Source organism: Limulus polyphemus, unplaced genomic scaffold (genome assembly GCF_000517525.1).
Source record: "Limulus polyphemus unplaced genomic scaffold, Limulus_polyphemus-2.1.2 Scaffold521, whole genome shotgun sequence".
Lineage (NCBI taxonomy): Eukaryota > Metazoa > Arthropoda > Merostomata > Xiphosura > Limulidae > Limulus > Limulus polyphemus.
The window spans coordinates 251,670-273,186 of NW_013666131.1; the positions used below are offsets into that span (position 1 = coordinate 251,670).

General features: G+C 33.5%; 1 protein-coding gene across 5 annotated transcripts in view; it reads left to right on the forward strand.

Annotated features, from left to right (window-relative positions):
- The window catches only part of LOC106458840 (band 4.1-like protein 3), a 198,313-nt gene that overhangs the window by 36,275 nt on the left and 140,521 nt on the right, over positions 1-21,517 (forward strand). For all 5 annotated transcript variants that reach the window (XM_013918392.2, XM_022385187.1, XM_022385189.1 and 2 more), the window contains exon 3: positions 10,703-10,807. In XM_013918392.2, the coding sequence (XP_013773846.1) occupies positions 10,703-10,807 (105 nt within the window). The remainder of the gene's footprint in view (positions 1-10,702; positions 10,808-21,517) is intronic.

Below are 21,517 nucleotides of genomic sequence, written 5' to 3' on the forward strand. Positions count from 1 at the left end.
ACTCTGTCAATCCATTCATTTCTGCCAGGAGCTCAGATTGTGCTCTATATGCTTCCCATGGTGCCTTTCCATCGAATTCCTGTGGCTTCCTTCGTACTAGATCACTCCTATTGCTGACACTCATGTCTGGAATATGACTTCTGGCAGGGCTGAAGATGTCTGCATTAGGGTTTAGCTGCAGGGTCTGGAAGGGGCTTCCTGTTGTCTGAGGCTTATTAGGTCCATGGCTAATGTATCCTCCCTATGTAAAAGACAGTAAATCATACTTTAATGTATTTAATTCACTTTGAAATTTACTAATGTTTTCCATTTGTACTTCTTGCCACTGTTGTTGACTTTTCTGTAACTGTTGGAGACTTTATTCCTGTTTCCTTTCTTGTTCCAGTTGCCAGTGCTGTAATCTATCTTTTTTTTTTCTTTCTCCTCCAACCACTGCTGTAGTCTCTCTTGTTTATTTTGCTGTTCGAGCTGTTACTGTTGCAGGTTTTCTTGCCACTGATGTTGTCTCTCTTCTTGTTTCTCCAACAACTGCTGTAATCTCTCTTCTTGTTTCTTTTCTTGTTCTTCTTGTTTCTTTTCTTTTTCCTTCAACAACTGCTGTAATCTCTCTTCTTGTTTCTTTTCTCGTTCTTCTTGTTTATTTTGCTGTTCTTGTATTGTTGCCATCAAATCTGCTAAGCTGTAGTTTGATTTGCCATCTCTCGTTTCCATCTTCTTGTTCTTTTATTTTTATTTTCCATCCCACTTCTGACACCAATTTGTTACGTATCTGCTTGTTTCATAATTTTCGGTAAAAATTCTTTCCAAGTGATTTCAGCGATACAAGTCCCTTCTTGTTTAAAACTAGTTTATTCTTTCTCGTTACAAACTTTGTAATACACAGAATTTCCACAGTCACGTTAAACTTAACTACTTTTATAAATACACGCTATAATTCACAGCGATTCACACACTTTACTTACGGCTTAACTCGATTATCTCTATCTTCAATCTCTCTATCTATGCCTATTTTCCCTCTTGCTTTATTTGCCGGGCTTATATACTAAAAACGAGGGTGCCTAGAACTGACTAGAGTTGTCAGGACAATTCAAGATCTTTCGAGAATCTCATGATGTGTTACCAGCGTCACGTGACTTTCGATGTTGTAAGAATAATCTAGTAGGTGGTATTGTGTGTGGAAAGTGAAATCTGGCTGTTATATATTCAGTTATTAGATTGATATTTTTGTGAAGTTTACTAAATGTTTTCTGAAACATTTATTCCAAAATATTCTTACCTTCTCTCACACTTACAGCTATTACTCAACTTCCAGGGTTGCTTTCGTTGCCCATTTAAGTATTGGTCTGATTTCTTCTCGCTTGCTCCAGTATTTTATACCCCACTTAATTGCCCTTGGCGATATTTGTCTCGTGACACTCTTCATTTGTGTCAATGTGGCCTCCATCCTGGCACTGTATATAAGCACCTCATTCAGATAATGTTATCATTTTTTCTCAACAAAGCTTCACTAATGGGTTTCCCAGTACTATGTTCTTTTGGAGATACTTCAAATGTTCTCCATGTCACAGTTTATTTTCATAAAAAAAAAGATTCCAATTGTGAAGCTGATTTACAGTACGAATTCCCCAATTATTGTTTCTTGCATGAAGGCAAGTCAGGTCTCTGATATCTAGCATCGCACAACAATTGGGGGAGGGTCACTTTTGTTCCTCTGTGGGGCTCTCATGCTGCATTTGAGAGCAATCCTTGACATTCTGGAGAGAATTTAGATTCACCTTTTCCTGCACCTTCTTTTAGTCTGTTGGATTTTCAATCCCCCTGTGGGACAGTGGTTAGTATGCGGATTTGCAACTCTTGGGTCCGGAGTTTGATTCCCTATGATGGACATGGCTGATCGCCCAACGTTGTTTTGCTCTAAAAAATTACCTGACCAAGTTTTGTTCCAATCAATGGTAATCAACACAGTCTTTTTATGACATGTAAAAACAAAAAGGAGTCTATATTTGGATAAGTTACCTTTGATTTGATTTCTTGTGTTGGATTATTGAAAGTGTGATGTTTTGGGCCTTTAACCAGTTGCTTTTGAGCCTGCACCTTACTTGATGGATGAAAGGTCTGAGAGCAAATTTTTAGTTTTTTCTCCATTAATGAACATTTTGGTTTGTGCTCAGAGGTTTACTTCTCAGTTACATGAAGGGACAGTTATGCCATATCTGACATGGTTGTCGGAACTTTGTGATTTAGCCTACCACCGCTGGGTCGAATCATTTTCCAACTCTCAAATAATAAATCTTGAATTTTGAGGTTCTAAGGTGGAGTTAGATCAATGTCCCCCTGACTCTACAATTTAACATTTTGTTTTTCTTTCACTTCACTTTGTTGGAAGACTCTCAGGATCACCAACTTCGTTTATGACAAGCTGGAACCATTGTTAACATGCACATTGGTACCGTTGTTGGTTTCTACATTTATCCTTGTTATCATTGGTGTATTGAATTTAATCGGTTGTGACCCTATTCATGGGTCCCGATCCCTGACATTAGCCCTTCAGTACATTGGTACCAAGAATAGATTCTGTCTATATCCATTGGTTCTGCTGTTTGGTCGGATCACTGGCAGCAGCATCTGTAATTATTGTATTCCTTCAGAGTCTGTGGGGTCTTGACTTTGAGAATTTCTGGATGTGTGATAACCTTAACTACGGATTCAGGAGCATTGCAGATTCTTGAGTCAGGATTAGTCATTCAGTTCACATCATCACCACTATTATCCATTCCTTCATACTGTGCACACACATTCCATAGATGACTGGTTACTGCTGGCACCATCTCATCAATTATCAGAACATCACATCCTGATTCTACTTCAAGAAAAAAAACACAAGGCAGGCTTTATTCTCAGGGTTGAGACATTATTCTTGCTCCACTCCATTATGTCATCAGTGTGGGTATTTTTTATGTCTCATCTCATCTGTCAGTCAAGCTCAACTGACTCGCATCTGGCTACGCACTATGGAACAGGAAGCCCAACTCTTACTCCCTTCACCTTCTCCCACTACATGGATGGATCTTTCTCTTCTGGGAATATGTGCATCATTTGAATCCCTCATGCCTTTGGGATGAGAGCACAAGAGATTCTTTTAACCCTTTTGCAACAGGCAGGTCTAACTGTGAATGTCATGGTCTTTTAGCAAGTTATTTTCAAAATTTATTTAAACTATTTTTTGTTTATGTTATACTAATTAGTATAGCATAAAATCATATCTAATAATCCATATTTTAATAGTATATAAGTTTTAAGTGAATAATTTTATAAAGCAATATTTAAAAAATCCTGAATTTTACCTACTGTGAGAAGTATGACACATTTTTCTAAGTATCCCCTCTTCTCTATTTCATTCACCACCCCTTTTTTTTCTATGTCTGATCAGATTTTGATCATTGTCATGTTCAGTGAGGGTCTTGAAGGTTTTGTTGCTCGCACTAATGCCTTTAAAGATGCTAGACAATGACTTTTTATTCTGGGCTCTCTTTGAAGGTGAGGAATCTTATGTGAGTCACGTCTAATCAGTTTTGTCACATTTCTTTGTCCTTAGTGGCCTATTTGAATTGTCCATTGGAGGACATTGTGCGGACTGGTATGTGGACCTCCCCCAATTATTTTATCATCCATTACTTGCATGATCTGACAGTATCTTTATCTGAGGGTTTTAACCTACTGCCTGTAGCTCTCTTAACCACTTTCATTAGATCATACAGAGGAGAGAGTATTTTCTTTGTTATCTTTCATGGTCCCTTACCTTGTTTTAAAAGGATCCCACTCTCAGCCAGGTGTGATTTCATCAAATGAATTCCATGCTAGTAACCATTAATTCAATATACTTTATACAGGTTACAACAGGCTCTGTAGAAATGGTGTGTTCTATGAGTTCTGGGGCAGACTGGGTGGTATTGCTGTAGTATGCTGACACTCATCGACTATCATGAGTAAAGTATAATGGGATCTTGCCCATCCCTGCTGATCATTAGATTGAATAAATTGAGGTTGGTTTGCTTTTAAAAATTTAGGGAACTTGGTTTCCAGAGCACTGTTCCTCATGAGTCCCCAATGTGCATTACCCCTGAGATTCTACTAGTGGAGCTAGGGAGTCCTTGTCACATGTGGTTTTCAGTCACTGGGGTGGTGGACAGAGGCTTTTCCTTCAGTGTTACAGAGTGAATTCCTCCACTGTTGGAGAAGAGGGCAAAGTTGGGGGCCCCCTTACTTGGGTCCCTGGATGTTTTTTCTCAGATGTCGGTAGGAGAAGCACCAGCCTACGTTGTAGCCTACTCATAATACCAGCTCAGATTTGATGCTCTGCTATCCTATTGGGTTGAGCGTGGCCCTTCTTTTTGATCAATATTGGTTCAGTACATTTTTCATGGTAGAGGATACGTTGTCTCCTCATGAGTGTGAATGCAGAGTGGTTCCATTCTGGGTCCTTGATTGAGCACAGTTTGTTCCACATCCTTCCCATAATTCTGGGAGCAATGTGGGATATAGGGGCATGGCCCTTCACCCCTGAGTAGTGGAACCTCAGATATTTGGTTGGGAACTGGCCAATAGCGATGACAAATCATGTAATATTCCACCCACAGTACATAAATAAAGTTTCGGGTGAAGAGCATACTGTTCTGGATGTAGTACGGTGCCCCTGCTATGGTGCCTATCTTCTATTGAGATTCTAGCTGTAAGTGTGAGTGGAAGTGAGTATGTTTTGAAAGTTAACATTTTCTTAAATTATAAATGTATTTCCAATAATACTTACCTCTGCTGACACTCTCCCACTCTTCCTCCCCACAAATAGCTGGTATTAGAGACTGCGGATTGAGTCAGTCTCAAGAAAGTGATAATATTATCTGAATGAGATGCTTATATACAATACCAGGATAGAGGTCACATTGATGTAGGTGGAGAGTGTCATGAGACAGATATCACCAAGGGCAATTAAGTGGGGTATAAATAGCTGGAGCAAGTGAGAAAAATCAGAAATGCTTAGATGGGTAAAGAAAGCAACCCTGGCAGTCGAGTAATAGCTGTAAGTGTGAGATGAGGTATGTATTATTGGAAATATATTTTCGATTTAAGAAAATGTTAACTTTTCAGTAAAATTTGCAATTAGATCAAAGGCTAGTTTTAATTATAATTGAAAGGAAAAAGTAACACTTGTATTTAAGCAGAGTCTTAAAGAAGAAAGTGTTTGTGTTAATGGATTCTGATGATTTGATGCTAGAGAAAGACATTCACAGTGTATAGCATGATTTCATTTATTTGTGTAGGAATATGTATATATAGTGTCCCCCATCCATCCCCATTGTAGCCAGGGTTTGTTAGTATAAAAATCAGACAGTTGTGAAAAACTAATGGTAGCTATGGTTGTTTGGGAATGACTGGTGGAAATGCATCTATTTATTGGTCAAGTGTAAGTCACTTGATGCTTACAGATGGTTTTGAGATGTATAGGTAATATACATATTAATACATGTATATCTATAGAAATGGCACTTGACCAGTAGTACTGCAACCATTTAACAATGTTCTGATATATCACAATATTTAGCATCACTGTATGTGTATTGTATCATGACCACTGTTTCATAAATCCCACAATACACAGGCCCATTTATACCAGCCACCATTGGAGGACTGTGTGTTGGTCTACCAATGCAGCCAGTATGCTCTATCCTTAGCCACAATATATGGCTGTATGTATACAGATAAACTTGGCCCTATCAATACAATGGCTATTAAAGCATGATTTCCACTGTCATCTCAGCAGTGTTGGACTTTGCAAATGACACATTTTTTGTTAGAAACTAGCACAGTAACAATGCTTTTCAATATATTTGCAACTTTAACATCAAGTTTGCCAGATATTGATCCACTCATTAAATGTAATAAACTGATTGCTCCAGAGGTTGCTGCCAATTGCTGTATCAACTGATAGTGTATTGTATGCTGAGGTAATGCATTATTACAGCTCTGTTGAACAGGTGAAGTATTTCAGTTGTTAATAGCTTGGTACAGCATTCAAACCTATATTTCTGGCTGAACTTTTGACCAGTCAGAATCCAAGTTGACCAACATTTTCCCTCCAGACGTCATATGAGATTAAGTTCTTGACCTATCTGGCAATCTCATTTACAACAGGATTTGTCAGAAGTTTTGTTCATTCAGCTCCCTGAACTACTCATAATCTTTATACAAACAATTACATTGTGTTCCTTGACATCATCATGACCATTGCTTCATCATGTGAACTTTCTGATCTGGGACTAACAAAGGTAGCCTCTACTAATATTTGAGGATGAAGTCCTCCAACTATAAAGTCCATGCAGGTGGCTTCACCACTTTACTTCTATCACCTAAGTGAGTGCATGTGAACTTATTTTATTCATGTAATGTTTTAATTTAAAAGCTTGATTACTGAAATATGTATGTACAAATTCAAAGCATTTCTCCTTAGATACTTTGAATGTAATCATTTCAAATTGTGATTTCAGTGTATGAGTGTTGTGTGTGTATATATACACACACATTTCGGAAGGATAAGAAAACCATACTTACCTCAGTCTCTGTCAAGACAACCATCATTTTCAAATCACCAATGTGCTGATCTGTGACTTGGAGTTCCAAGTGACATTCTTTGCCTGCTCCTGCCACAGGATTTACATTAATTTGTGTTAGGTTTTGTTTTTGGTACTTGATTGGTTTAAAGTTAGTAAAGCTTACATATGTCCAAAATCACTCTCCAATCCACATTGTTGATTGTCTTTTTGTTGCATAAAAGTGTCACACAGTTTGCTACAACACGGATGAAGATTTTACATCAAAGTTTCCTGTGCGTATGTGATACTTGGACCACATACAAACACTACATTAAATAACTTGATTGATTTTATGACTGCTACTTTCATGAAATCTGCAACATCAAGTGGCAAGAGAAAATCCCAAACACCAAGTTTCTGCAGAGATGCTCAATCAATGGTGTGGAAAGCTTAATCATGAAAGCACAGCTTAGATGGGTGAGACATTTGGTTTGCATGAATGATCAATTAATTCCTAAAGCCCTGCAGCATAGCCAGCTGAAAGTGGGTAAAAGGCCCAAAGATGATACAAGAATATGCTTAAAAGACCATATTAAAGTATTTGGTATAAATCTTAGTTTGCACAAAGTGGCAAACAACATGCAATGCAGGTCTCAAGATACTAAAGAAGCAACATATCTCTAATGCCAAAATAAAGTGCTAGAAAAGAAAAGTGGCTGCTGTAATACCACTACTAATGAATGCTTACACTTGCAGCATCTGTGACAATGTCTGCCGTGCCCAAATCAGACTAATCTCTCACATGAGATGTCTAAAGCCTGTTGCTGAGAGCTCCCAAGTCATTCTGATGTAAGACCCCATTATACATATATATAACCTATAACATCATCCTTCTCTGACAGTTTGAATAATTAATATTACATGGAACTTGCAATCTATGTGCACAAGTGATTTATGTATAAGAAAAATTACTTTTTGTCTTTGATAACTTCAATACTTATTACTATCTTTAGATTCTGACTTCAGAATACAAGTTATATGTATATGAAACATTACCCTTCCTACATAACTTGATTAGTTATCACATTCTTTTCTTTTCATGACTTAGAAATGCTACACATTGATAAGTTGAATAGTTATCACTGCCTGCAGATTGTGACTTAGTATACAAGTGACATTTATGTTTTTGTGTGATAATTTGTAGTCATTCTAGAACAAAAAAGGCATAATTTATATTTCTGAATTTTTTATGGTGGTTAAGAGATCGGTCAAATTGACTGAACCTGTACAGAGATTTGGTAGTGAAAATAACAGAAGAAATATAGTTTTTTCTTAAGAAATGTTTGAGAACTATCTCAATGTTATCAAGATTTTGCATGTGAAATTTGAAAAATTTTCTGATGCATAAAAGCATTTTTAATCGTAAAATGAAAACTACTTAGTGTGTTGGATAGGCAACATGCGAAAAGAGAAAAAGCCTGCGAAAAACATTGCTTAACAAGTCTTAAGACTTAATGAAAAAATCTGATATTTTGCATATGAAAGCCTTGTAATGTTTACTGATAATCTGCCAAATGTCGTGAACATATGCTTAATAATTTAAGAGTTATAGCATAAAACTATAACAAGCACAAAATGGTTATGAGGTCAGTCTCAGACCGAGCCTGTGCTGAAAGAGTTGAGGAATGACCAGATTTGGTGTGGATAGTACATGCACACTGGAAGAGATGATGCTATTGTTTTCTCTATATACACTGACATAGGTCTCTGCAGTCCTAGAGAGAAATGTGTATCTTTTGTCTTGTGAATTTTTCTTTTTAGTGAGTTGTATTTTTGTCATGTTTTTACCTTATACAGTTTTTGTTTTTCCTTTACTGTTTTTACATTATTTTCATTTTGTTACTTCAGATTATTCAGAAATTCATATTTATTTCCACATAATATTTTCTCTTGTTCCTTCAACTATTACAGATAAGGAAATCAGTGCATCTGAGTATTATACCACATTTTCACAACTTCCAAGATACTTGATGAAATATATAGGTATTCCAGTATAAAATCAATAATAAAATGAAAACAGTTAAAATGGAATTTGGTTAAAAACTAGCACAAATTATGTAGAATTTAGCATTTCCTTAACATTAATACCAACATCACAATGAACAAAATATATGTGGGAATAGCACATAAATACAAGCTTGTAAAATTCATGTGACATATGATCTAAGTATAAGGAGGCAACAAAATGTCAATTAATAAGGGGCTTCAACTGTGAAATTAACTTTTTATTCTTCCATAAGTTTCTCCTGATTCCTCACATATGAATTTTGTATTTGTGGCTCAATATGCCAATGCTAAAATGCATCTAAAGGTGGATGTTCTTTTAACTGACCCATAATTCACAACCTGTTTCACCTATGTCAAAATATGGAAAATTCTGACAAAAACTTGGTAAATGCATTCATGTGTTGCAGTCTTGGGATTTTTAGATGGATGCTTTTTGGCCAGGTTTTGTAATGGATTTAACTGACCATTGTATCTTATACTTGCTAGCAATTTTGTCCCAATATTTCTTAATAGCAGTTGAAGCAGAATAAGCAATATACAGTAATACAACTGTAATTAAGAAATTTTCAACAGTTTTATTTACCATATATTCAGGGTAGAGCTCGGCGATTAATTAATTTAATTGATTATCTGTAATTATCCGTTACATCGACAAGTGTCAGGTAAGATAATGAATTAACCAAAATTATGATTAAAACTGATTAACGTCACAAAAATAATCAACTAATAAAAATTAGTGTTGTCTTTATTACCATTTTTGATTAATCTAACTTATGAGAGAAATCAATTAGTTGAAAGTAATGTAATTGTTCAATGAACTTGATGAATAATCAGTTACCATATTCTACTTATTGCCCAGGTTTAATTCATGGTACCCATTAACTTGCATGAAACATATTTTTTAGGAATTGAATTTCAAAGGTTTGTGTGCCATTACACATAACTTTCATTATGTAATAGATGTTTGATTATATCTAATTTATGAACAGTAGAGAGGGTTGATTTTAAGTGAACATACAAATTAGTGTGGGTGGGTTTATGATATATACAACAATAGAAATTATTGGTATTTCATGGAACTAAAACATTTAAAAGAGACAGTTCGGTATTGTAACTTTTTTAAGGTATATTGTTAATTACCCTAAAAGGGATTGCAATATGAAATTGATTTCTTTGATGTGATTTAAGCATGTAGTGTGAAATGCTGAAAGCATTTAGTGTAGCTCTATATCTTGTCCTTTCTCTGTTGCATTCTATGTTACTTGCTTGGATCATCTGATTAATTTAGTGGATGAACCTTTCCAGGTTTCCTTTAAGGAGTTAGATTTGTGAAATACTTTTCACTTCAGCTTCATTACCTGTCAGAAAGACAAGCATCAAAAATATGTTCTGCCTCAATCGGTATTAGATGGAATTCATGGTATCATGTTTTGATATGTCACAGCACTCCTTATCAATATCGCAGAGATCCTATAAGTACTGAAACAATAGTAAATTGACAAACAGGGATTTATAAGCATAATGAAGTTGTTTATTTTTGTGAGAACATACTGCATGTTTTAACAGAACATTGGTCTGTCTTCTTCAGGTATGATCTATATGTAGTATGTTCCCCCAAAATAAACCACTTCATCATGCTTATAAATCTCTTCTTTGTCAATTTATTATTATATTAGCATAATGTGCTTCCATACACAAATACTTGTGTACCATACAGATTACGAAATGCTGCTCTAGACTATAAATTTTGTATGTTTAAAGTTTTGCAAAGGTGTGTTATGGTGTATTATATACTGCATAGGTTTTTCTTCTGGTAATTACTGTGTGCATATCTAATAGTTATAATTTAAGAAGTAAAAAGTTTTGAATCTGTTTAAACTTTTGTATAGTTAACGTTTGCAAAATATACAAAATTATTTTACCATGCAACATTTGTTTTGTTGGAATGAAGGATTTTAATACAAGTATTATATCAGGAGACATAAACATGTTAACTGCTGTTTGATGTTACAATACATGACTATACAATTTTTTTTTTTAATTTTCAGAGAAAGGCAAAAGGATCAGAACCATTCGACAAAGTCTGTGCACAACTAAATCTTTTGGAAAAAGACTATTTTGGCATTACATTCAGAGATAATGAGGACAATAGAGTAAGTAGTCAGAGTATTTAAGTTATGAATCACTGCAGGTTTTAGAAATGTATCATTTTGAATTTTGAGAATATCCAGTTATATTTGAAAAATATTTCATTAGGCCAATTTGCTGACCTTATTATTCCAATTAGCCTATCTAATTAGTACAGTTTGTAAAGACATGAAATAGATGTAGCTCAGTTTGCTGAACTAAATTTTCCACTTTGATGAATTTGGTAGTCCTGTTTGGCAACTTCATTTGTCTGGTTTGTTAACTATGTAGTCTACTTTGCAAGTCTCACTTGGCTACTTTATGATCTAAATAGCCCAATTCACCAATGTCGGTTGATTAATATGTGATTTACATAGTCAGTGTGTAGGATTGTAGCCTGGCTTGCTGATCTCTGTAGTCCATTTTTTGGAAAATGCAGTTTAATTAAAAAAGGATTGTTTTCCATTTTGCCAGTACCACAAGTCCAGTGTGTTGATCCAATTCATTTTACCTTTAAGAGCTTTTATCCTGTGCCACTGCCAAAAAAAAAACATTTTTATGCCACTCTATTATGCAGTTGGAATTAGGCTCTAACCATCCACCTATGGGAGGGAAACAGATCCTTCATATGCAGTATTCCTCTTTAGCACATTGTGTATACCAAATACTCATTCTTTCTGAGACACTGTGTAGGCATTGTTAGAGAAGTAAGAATTTTTTTATTTACTTTTCCTGTTACAAATTACAAAATTTTGAAGCTTGTTATTTTAAACTTGTAGTTAAATCTTTCAACATGGGCTCGGTCGACTTGACCAACCACATGACCTCTTTGTCCTCATTTAAAGTCTTTACAGTTTTGATACTACTAAATTTTAATGTAGTATGTATATCTCCACAAAATTTGGCACACTTTCAGTAAATATTGTAAGTCTTTCACATACAAAGAATCGCATTTTTCAGTAAAGTATTTTTTTTTTTAGTAGTCCATGTGCAAAGTGATTTTCATGTTAAGATTAAAAATAATTTTCGTCATCTCATAAATCTCAAATTTCATTTGCATAATTTCTAGAACCTTCTAAATACATTTCAGTTGTTTGTTTTCAGTAAAATTTTATATTTTATCTGTTATTTTCTCTACCCTAATTCTGTACAAGGTTGGTCAATTTGACCGACCTTGTAACAACCAAAAAAAAAATCAAAATCAATCTAAATTACCTTTTTCTTTCTAGAATGACTTCAAATTGTAACATGAAATTACATTCATTTATCCTAAGTAGCTTTAAGTTCGTAACAGTATACCTCTATTTATAATTACATTTTATTGTTTTATTGCCCTTTGAACTGTGCCATTATAAGTTGTAAATCACTCGTGAACCATTTTAATTACATTATTATTATTATTACTTATTTTACCTAATCTAGTGTTAAATAACTTAAAAAGATCCTTATTTTTAGATTTTAGTTACTTTTATAATAATAAATAAAGAATAAATATGAAAAACAAGAAATAAAGTACTTACCAAATCTTCTTTTTCTTGCTGTCGGGTTTCCAAGAGAGTTGACCCTAATTTTTTATACTATAGATAATAATGCACTTAATAATTTGTATTTGATTAAATAGTGCACCAAAGAATATATACAAATAATATGCAAAAAGTAGACAAATTCGCTTACCTCTCAAAATTTTCCTGGCTTTCTAACTATGCGACAAGAGCCATTACAAATTCATACAAGCTAGTCGTTAACTTTCCCACAGGAACGAATCTTGTACTGTGAGTGAAATTGACAATATTCTGTTCATGATACAATATTATAGAATACATCATTTGATAAGTGAAAACCTTGACTTTCTATTAGTTATAGGTAATATATAATCAAACGTAAGAGAGAACTATCAATAAATTGTGAAAGAGAGGATGTGACAGGTAGGTGTGGCAGGAGGATCTTATTTTCTGTTTGATAGCTCTGAAACCAAACAAAATTGAAGGCTATAAAAATAGTGGTTTGTTTGAGCGATAATGATTTTAAAGAGAGTATTTTACGTTTCATTTCTTATTTTTTCGAGTGGTGGTGGATAAATTAGGGATGATTACACGCTAAGAGAAAATGTGTCACGTGGGTCACACTAGTGGAAATTCAGGATTTTTTAAAATATTGCCTTGTAGAATTAAGAACTTAAAACATATATACTATTAGAATATGGATTATTGCTAAGATTTTATGCTATTCTAATTGGCATAACATAAACAAAAAGTAGTTTTGAATGTGAGACACTAAAACCTTGTGTCATGCGCAGTAAAGGGTACTCGGGGCGATAGGGTTAAAGGAATGTCATAAGATCTAATGTATTTTAAAGCAAGCCACAGATTTCATGAGCTTCAAATGGTTTTGATAGTGTAATTTTGCAGTTGATAGTAGGGAAAAATATGAGCAACCACTATCTGTGCTATGATAAGCCTACCTTATTTTATTAGTGAGTTTTATGTTCAAACAAGGTAAATAAAAAATTGGAAATTTAAAAACCTGAAATAGGGATTGTAAAAAAAGTAAGCAAGTAAGGCTGGAGATATTGTAGACATTATTTACTCAAATTACAAACCCATATTTTGGCTCCATGCTGTTACCTAAAATTACATTTGGTGGAGTCAAAATGGAGATTTGTAGTCTGAGTAAATAATGTCTACAGTATCTTCAGCCTTGTTTGCATCCCTACTTGCAGGTTTTTAAATTCCAAAATTTTTATTTATCTTCTTTGCCTAGTTTTTTTTTTTTTATGCTCAACTATGGGCAAAAAATTACTTGATATAGTAGTTAGCTTATACGGTCCATGATGATTTACTATAGCTATTGACTATTTGATCGCATGAGTTTGACATGTAAAATGTTAAGCTGCAGCTGGAGATTGTCATGGAGACTTGTTTGGGAATGTCATGAGTATTTATAGTTTCTGTATATCTAAATTCTCTCTATATAATGCACAACAATGGGCAAATATGTGCCGAGACAAAGACACAACCCCCACTAAGCACATATAAAATTTTACTATTATTGGCTGGTAATTCCTGTTTCACATTGTAATTAAGATTTTTAAAGGAACACCAGATATTGGTAAGAAAGCTTACTTCAATGGGTAATGATAACATCAATTACACTAGAATTATGATGGTTTTAGCTTATGTAAGATATAGAAGAAATAAATTGACTTTTCAATACCCCTAAGGCCTTTGCAGTACATTATATGGTATTCTACAAAAGGTTTGGGTATAATATACCAAGCTGTTTTTGTTGTAGGCTGGCAAGAGAAGTAGAAGAATTGGAAATGGGTCATTTTGAGCAGATTTTCTTTTATTATTACTGCTATGTAGTATTTAGGTCTAAATTTATTGTTGTTTGTATATTTATTGAATAACTAAGTAAGTGGGTTCCTTTTCAAGCACTTTAAATATATACATTTTCTAACTGAAGTTTTAGGTCTAATATAAATTATCATTTATAAAATCTTGTCTTTGTTTAGCCAACCAAAGTACTGTAACTTTCTGACTGGTAATTAGGTAACCTACTTTAGAATATTTCAAAACTGCTAGCATAACTTTTAATACATTAATATTATCTGAAAGATAAAGTTAACCCAAATTTTCCAAACATTCTTGAACTGCATATTATTTCCAGATATTGTACTATATGCACAACACTTGTATGTTTTAAAAATTTGTTTTTTAAAAGCATCACAATTGAGCTCTTTCTCAGGGTATATTTATAATTATAAACACATTTTCAGAGAAAGTATTTTGATATTTGGAAGAATTTAGAAATAAACAATAGAACTCATCTTGACCATAACATGCAAAAACAAAACATTGGTAAAATTATACGAGACACCAATTAACCGTATCACAATGGGCTCGTGTATCTTAGATACCCTTGTAGCCACCATATAACCATGGTGGTATACATACTCTGCCTCTTAAATTATGTAATGTATCTTCATGAAATTTGGCAAGCTTTCAGTAAACATTAAAATTCTTTTGTAGAAAAATTCAGAATTTTAAATTAAGTATTTTTGTTAAACTTTGTAATTATATGGTGTCAGAGTGTTGACTACTCTGAGTGCAAGAAGTACGAAATTTAACGTAAATTACTCATTATAACATTGTCGTCACTCAGACAAAGCATAACTTTTATAGCCTTCAATCTTATTTGGTTACAGAACCATAAAATAGAAAATCAGACTCCTCTTGCCACACCCATCTGTCTCATCCTCTCTTTCAGAAATTGCAGTATTTCTCTCTGATGTTTAACACACTATTATTTATAACCAATAGGTAGTCAGTGTTTTATTCTATCAAATGACATATCATATTACATTGTTTTCTGTATAGAGAATCATAATTTTGCTTCAAGATTAAACTTTATTTCCATTGGAAACACATTGATGAGCTTAGCTGAATTTTTAACTGATCTTATTGCATAGATAGAAAGCCAGAAAAACTGATAGTTATGGGAGATTGTCTGCTTTTTGCATGTTGTTATTGTGTGTTTTTTGCTGCATTACTTAATTAAGTAAAAAATTATAGCACAATGGTACCATTGGTTTTAAAAAGTAGGGTTAAGTTTCATCAACAGCAAAAAAATAAAAGTCCCAATTAAGTACTTTATTTCTTCTTTTTCACATGTTTTCTTTCTTTATTATTATAAAAGCAACTAAAATGTAAAAATTAGAAACTTTTTAGGTTAGATAAGGTTAGATTAGGTAAAATATAGAATAATAACAATAAAAATTTTTCATGAGGTACACTTTTGAGAAACTTGTAAGCTTGTGCATTATGTAATTTGATGGGGTAACGTGAACTACATGTTTGCAAATGATTTAAAACTTCTGTGGTGGAGAATATTAGTTAGACACAGTTCAAAAGGAAATAAAACAATAAAAATTAAGTATAAGCAAATATATACTGTTAAGAGTTTAAAGCTATTTAGGATAGACAAATATAGTTTCATGTTATAATTTGAAGTCATTCTAGAAAGAAAAAAAAGAGTAATTTAAATTAATTTAATTTTTTTTTTTTGGTAGTTACAAGGTCTGTGAAATTGACCAACCTCGTTTAGAGTCAGTGTAGAGAAAATAACAGATAAAATATTGAAAAAAATGTTTGAAATTTTGTTAGGAGGTTTTAGAGATTACGTAAACGATGTTTGATATTTTTCAGATGAAGAAAAGTATTTCTAATTTTAACATGAAAATCACTTTCCACTCGGAGAAGTCAAGAATTTGACTCCATATATCCATGGAGAAATTTTTCGGGAAAATACTTCATTAAAAATTCAGATATTTTGTTTACAAATAACTGTTAATGATTTCTGAAAGCTTGCAGAATTTCGTGCAGATACGCAAAAAAAAATATTAGGAGTTATAGCATGGAAACCATAAAGGTCAATTGTTAGATTGATTTGACAGAACCCATAGTGAGAGAGTTAATGGGGTTGAGATCTGGGGAATTTGGTGGCCAGGGATTGATGCTAAGGTCCATCTCATGTTCATAAAACCTTTCCATCATAAAGCTGGCTGGAATATGTCATGACCAGGTGGATAGACAGTGAGCATTGCTGAATTTACCTGCTGAGATACCTACATCATTAAGTGTACCATCCAAAATTATCAGAGAAGCTGTCCCAGACCAACAGAATAGATCCCAAACCAAGATGCCCCCACAAGTGGGCTGAATTGTGGACAACATGCAAGTAGAGACTAGTGTTTCATAGGCTTTCCTTACCCTGATTTTTCCAGTAGTGTGAACCAGTATTCACCCAAACACATCACATGCTTTCATTGTTCAGTGGTTTAATCTATCTGTTTACAGCACTAATGTAGATGGGCTTTGCTATTTTTCTCAGATACAAGTGGTTATCAGATTGCCACTCTAATTCAAATGCCCATTTCTTACAGCTTTGGGTACATCGTTGTCATGTTGAAATCTATGGTGAGCTTAAATAAATGTGGCTGTGTATTTATATTCACAAGAGGTGAAATCTTCTATCTGTTCCTTTGGTTCAGTAGTTTCTATCAGCCTGTATTGCATTTCTTGTTGGCAGTTGTTTCTTTTTTTATTTGCAAACCACTACCTGTAAACTTCTGAAGCTGTTTGAGTAGGATATTAGCCATGTCTGCTTTAGCCTTTAGCAATGCACTAGAGGCACCAATAAACATGTTTTTGTGTATTCTCTTACATCAGACTTCTTTACCACAGCACAGCATATTGAGGAGTAGGTCTAATCTGCTTCTACTTTACAGTCTTCAGAAATCATGGGACATACCACATACTGGGGCATTTTCATTATTTTAGACAGGATGGTTCACTCCTATGGACTTGCTGTTCTTTACTATTTTGGTTTTGATATCTATGGTGGGCTCAGCACAGATAGTCCCTTGCATAGCTTTTTGCTTATCAACAAACAGAAAAAATACAATATTTTATTATAATTAGCTTAATTCTTGAAATCAAATATGATTCATGCTTAAATAAAACTTCTAGATCATAAATATTTATTGTGAATGTTTCCTTCATATTTCAATAAAGTTTTTCAATTCAAAATTTAAAAAAATTCATTACAGTGTTATGATATGCAGAGTAGATTGTTAGGCACACTAATGAGAGGTTCTAAGATATCAGGTATTAGGATTTAGTAGCAACTTTTATTAGGGTTGCTCATGGAAAGACACAAAGTCCTGAACACAAATAACAGATGTTTAATGAAACAAGAACAAGTTACAATATAAAACAATAGACTACAAAAGTAGAATAATACACATGGGCAAGTTAAATATAGTACAATAAAAGAACTGTTCTTGTTATAGTAATTCCTGTTTTCCCCCTGTAAAGTACACTAAACCTTGAAAAAAACAATAAACGAAAAATAACCCATACAGTTAAATGATTACTATTAAGTAAATTATTAACTAAAATTGTGAAATCTTCCTACTTGAATTTCACTAAAAAAAGATTTTGTACCTCGGATCTTGCTTCTTCAGACATGAGAGCTGGTTGGCTTTACTGTGGCATACCAACTCTATTTACTGACAAAAAATGAACATAATGAAAATAAAAGCAAGAGCTTCTAGCTTTTTTTAACAGTAATACATATTAAATCACAAAACCCTTTAACAATGACAACAAATTACATTCACTAACAACAATGTAAATAATAAAAATTAAGTTGAGTTTTTGGCATTTTAACAAGTGAAAATTAAAGGTAAATGGGAATTAAAATATCCTTTGCAAGAGGTATAAGAGCTTTAGTGAAAACTGTAAGTTACAAAAAAAGTAGAAGATACACTAAAATCTATACTTACAGTTCTGAGAGAGCTTTAAGAGCTTTTGCTGAAGGTTAACCCTCTTGCTATAGGCTCAGTGAATTACACCAACCTTGTGAACACAAAGTGACCATCAAAGTTTCCATACTATAACTTTAATATGTTTTCATGAAATTTAGCAAGCTTTTAATAAACATTACTAAAAACACAGATTATCTAATTAAGTATTTATACAAAACTTTTTCCCATGAATATATGGAGTCAGAGTGTTGAGTGTTCCGAGTGCAAAGTGATTTTAATGTTAAAATTAAAAATACTTTTCTTCACCTGAAAATTGTCAGATTTTGTTTGCATAATCTCTAAAACCCCCTGAATAAATATCAAATGTTTTTTCCAGCAAAACTCTATTTTTTCTGTTATTTTCTCTCGTGTTAATTGGCATCATAGGAACACTGGATCTCATCAGTCAAATGGTCATTTTAAACCTTGTCTAAGCAAGGATGAGGACCAGTCCAACCAGAGTAGTTTACATGCTGCATGTATGTACCACTGTCATATCCAGTCTGCCACAGGAGTCCTCTTTCCTGGTGATGATTTGTCTAAAGTGATAACCTTGAACCTCATTGCTCCTGACACTGCCTCAGAGATTTTTGATTAACTTATTGATCATGATGATGATGTTTTCACAACCTGTACCTGCCATTGTGATGTCTTATCATGCATGTGGTGTGTGCTGCAAACCATTGGCAAAGGTACCAGTTTTCTTTGGGTGAATTCACTCTTGTGGACTACTTAGTTTCCACACATTTAAACAGTTAGCACAACTTATCCATGACTGAGTACCAGTTGTTCAGTCACTCCTTTGGCAAAGGCACCAGTTTTCTTTGGGTGAATTCACTCTTGTGGACTACTTAGTTTCCACACATTTAAACAGTTAGCACAACTTATCCATGACTGAGTACCAGTTGTTCAGCCACTCCTTTGGCAGAAGCCACAGCCCATTTAGACACAGTAGCGGGCATTGCATTTCCTGCTCCTGTGATCAGTAGTTCCAGGCAGTGATTTTCCAGCATGCAGCTGTTATCTGATTTATCAACAAGAGTAGCTCAGCTTGCAAATGTAATGCATTTTTATTCCTGTAAGAAAACAAGATAACTGCTTAATTGCATGCTGGCTCCACTTGCTAATAGAGAATGTGAAAGTTAGTAACTTTAACACCTCACTACATCCAAAAGGAAAACTATGAAACCAACATAATTTAAATAATTTTACTTCTTTTAACTAAAGAGATGGAAAAATCATAATACTTCCCTATTATACAATGTTGACTTTTTAGCTGATGTAATTTCAAGTTCCATTCAGAATGGACAGTTTTATTACAACCATTGCTGATGCAGATAACAGGGGTGCAAACATTGTTGTTTTTGTGAACATACAGTAATATTTTCTGGACATTTTAGAAAGAATATGTGTAGAACTTTTATAGCCAGGCTTTTTTTTTCAGGGTCAGTCTAGTTACTGCAAACACAATTTTTTTCCCCTAGGCCTTATGTAGGTAAAAGATTGCAATCTCAGCCTCTTTAGATATAATCAGTTATGGAGTTTGTTTTTATATTATTCTATAAAGATATAAAGAACAAATGTGGATATAAATATATTTATGTTGTGTTTTTGTTTTGTTACTTTAATAAAGTGATTGATACTTGCAAAGTCTAATACTATATTAATTTTAACTGATTCATCAGGTGGAAAACGAAGTTTTACAATAAATGTTAAAAACACTGTAATACCAAGAAACATTTTTAATATGGATGTTTTGGAATTTCCTTAAATTCCATCATCAGCATTAATATCTCGAAAGTTAGTTCATAATATTTGAACTACAAAAACAACATTAGCATAGAATGAGCATTCGTATTCAGTCGGAAGTTTAGAAAGAACAGATTTAAATGTTAACAATATAATGGAATGTATGATAAAATGTGCAGCATACATATGTTTAATAAATAACCTACAGGTTCCCACTTTGGTTTTATGTATAGCTTATCGAAAATAAATAAAATGATTTACCCCTCAGACCTATTCTATCTACTCTTGGTTCCTATGCCTACAATCTTGCTAAATATCTTGTACCTCCATTAAGCTCACTAACTAAAAATGAATTTGATGTTAAAAATTATTTCTCCTTTGCTCAAGAGATATTTAAATTTCCTAATGCAGACCAGTTTGTAATGGCCAGCTTTGATAATCAGTTCTTATACACTAACATCCCAATTCAGGAAACAATTAAAATAATTCGTAAACAGTTATTCCCTTCCAAAAATGCTCTGCACTCTTAACTTTAACCAACAAAAATTTGAACAGTTTCTTCAGTTGGTCCTGAAGGACAATCACTTAATTTTTAATGGTCATCTTTTTGACCACAAAGATGGAGTGGTGATGGGATCACCTCTAGGTCTGACCTGTGCAAATATTTTTCTATGTTATTATGAATATCAATAGCTGGATAATTGTTCCCTTTATTACAAACCATTGTCATATAGAAGGTACATTGATGCTGCTGTTCTACTTTTTCAGAACACTGATCATGCCAAGAAGTTTTTAGAATACCTAAACTCACAACATCCATGTATAAACTTTACATGTGAGATGGAAGAAAACAATAATTTAGCTTTTTTAGACGTCCAAATAAACAAAATACACAATCTTTGTCCTATCTATTTACCATAAAAAAAAACGCTTACTGGATTATACGCTCGTTTCAACGGTTTCATACCAGACTCCTTCAAGCATAACCTTGTTCTAAATCTTCTAAACAGCATATAATATCTGTTCTGACTATTTCTGTCTTCACTCAGTAATTTCAAAAATTCATGAGATATTACAAATTAATTTCTTACACTATCACACGAAAATTTGTAACAAATAAAATAGAACTTACCAAAAAGCCACACACTGTCTCAAAATATCTACTAATTCTTATCATTCCTTTCATTAGCAAACAGTTTTAAACTCAACTATCAAAATAAAAAAATAATCAAAATATATTACCCACAAATTAAGCTATGTTTAGTATTTACATCAACATTTAGAATTAAAAATGTGTTTAAAACCAGAGACACGCTACCCATTCCCATGCACTCGTGGGTCATATATAAATATACTTATGGTAGCTGTGAAGCTACCTATATTGGTAAAACTACACTTCACTTAAAATAATGCATACAAGCACATGGGAATTTTAGCAAGAAACAGATGTAAGCTAAATATTCCACCCTAGTCTTGTATCAGATTGCATAGTGAGAAAAACAACCACCCCATATTTCTAGAAAACTTTACAATTCTCGACTCTAGAACCACAGATTATGAACTCTTTATTAAAGAAAGCCTCTCCATTTTCAGTGATCACCCAACACTTAATAATAAC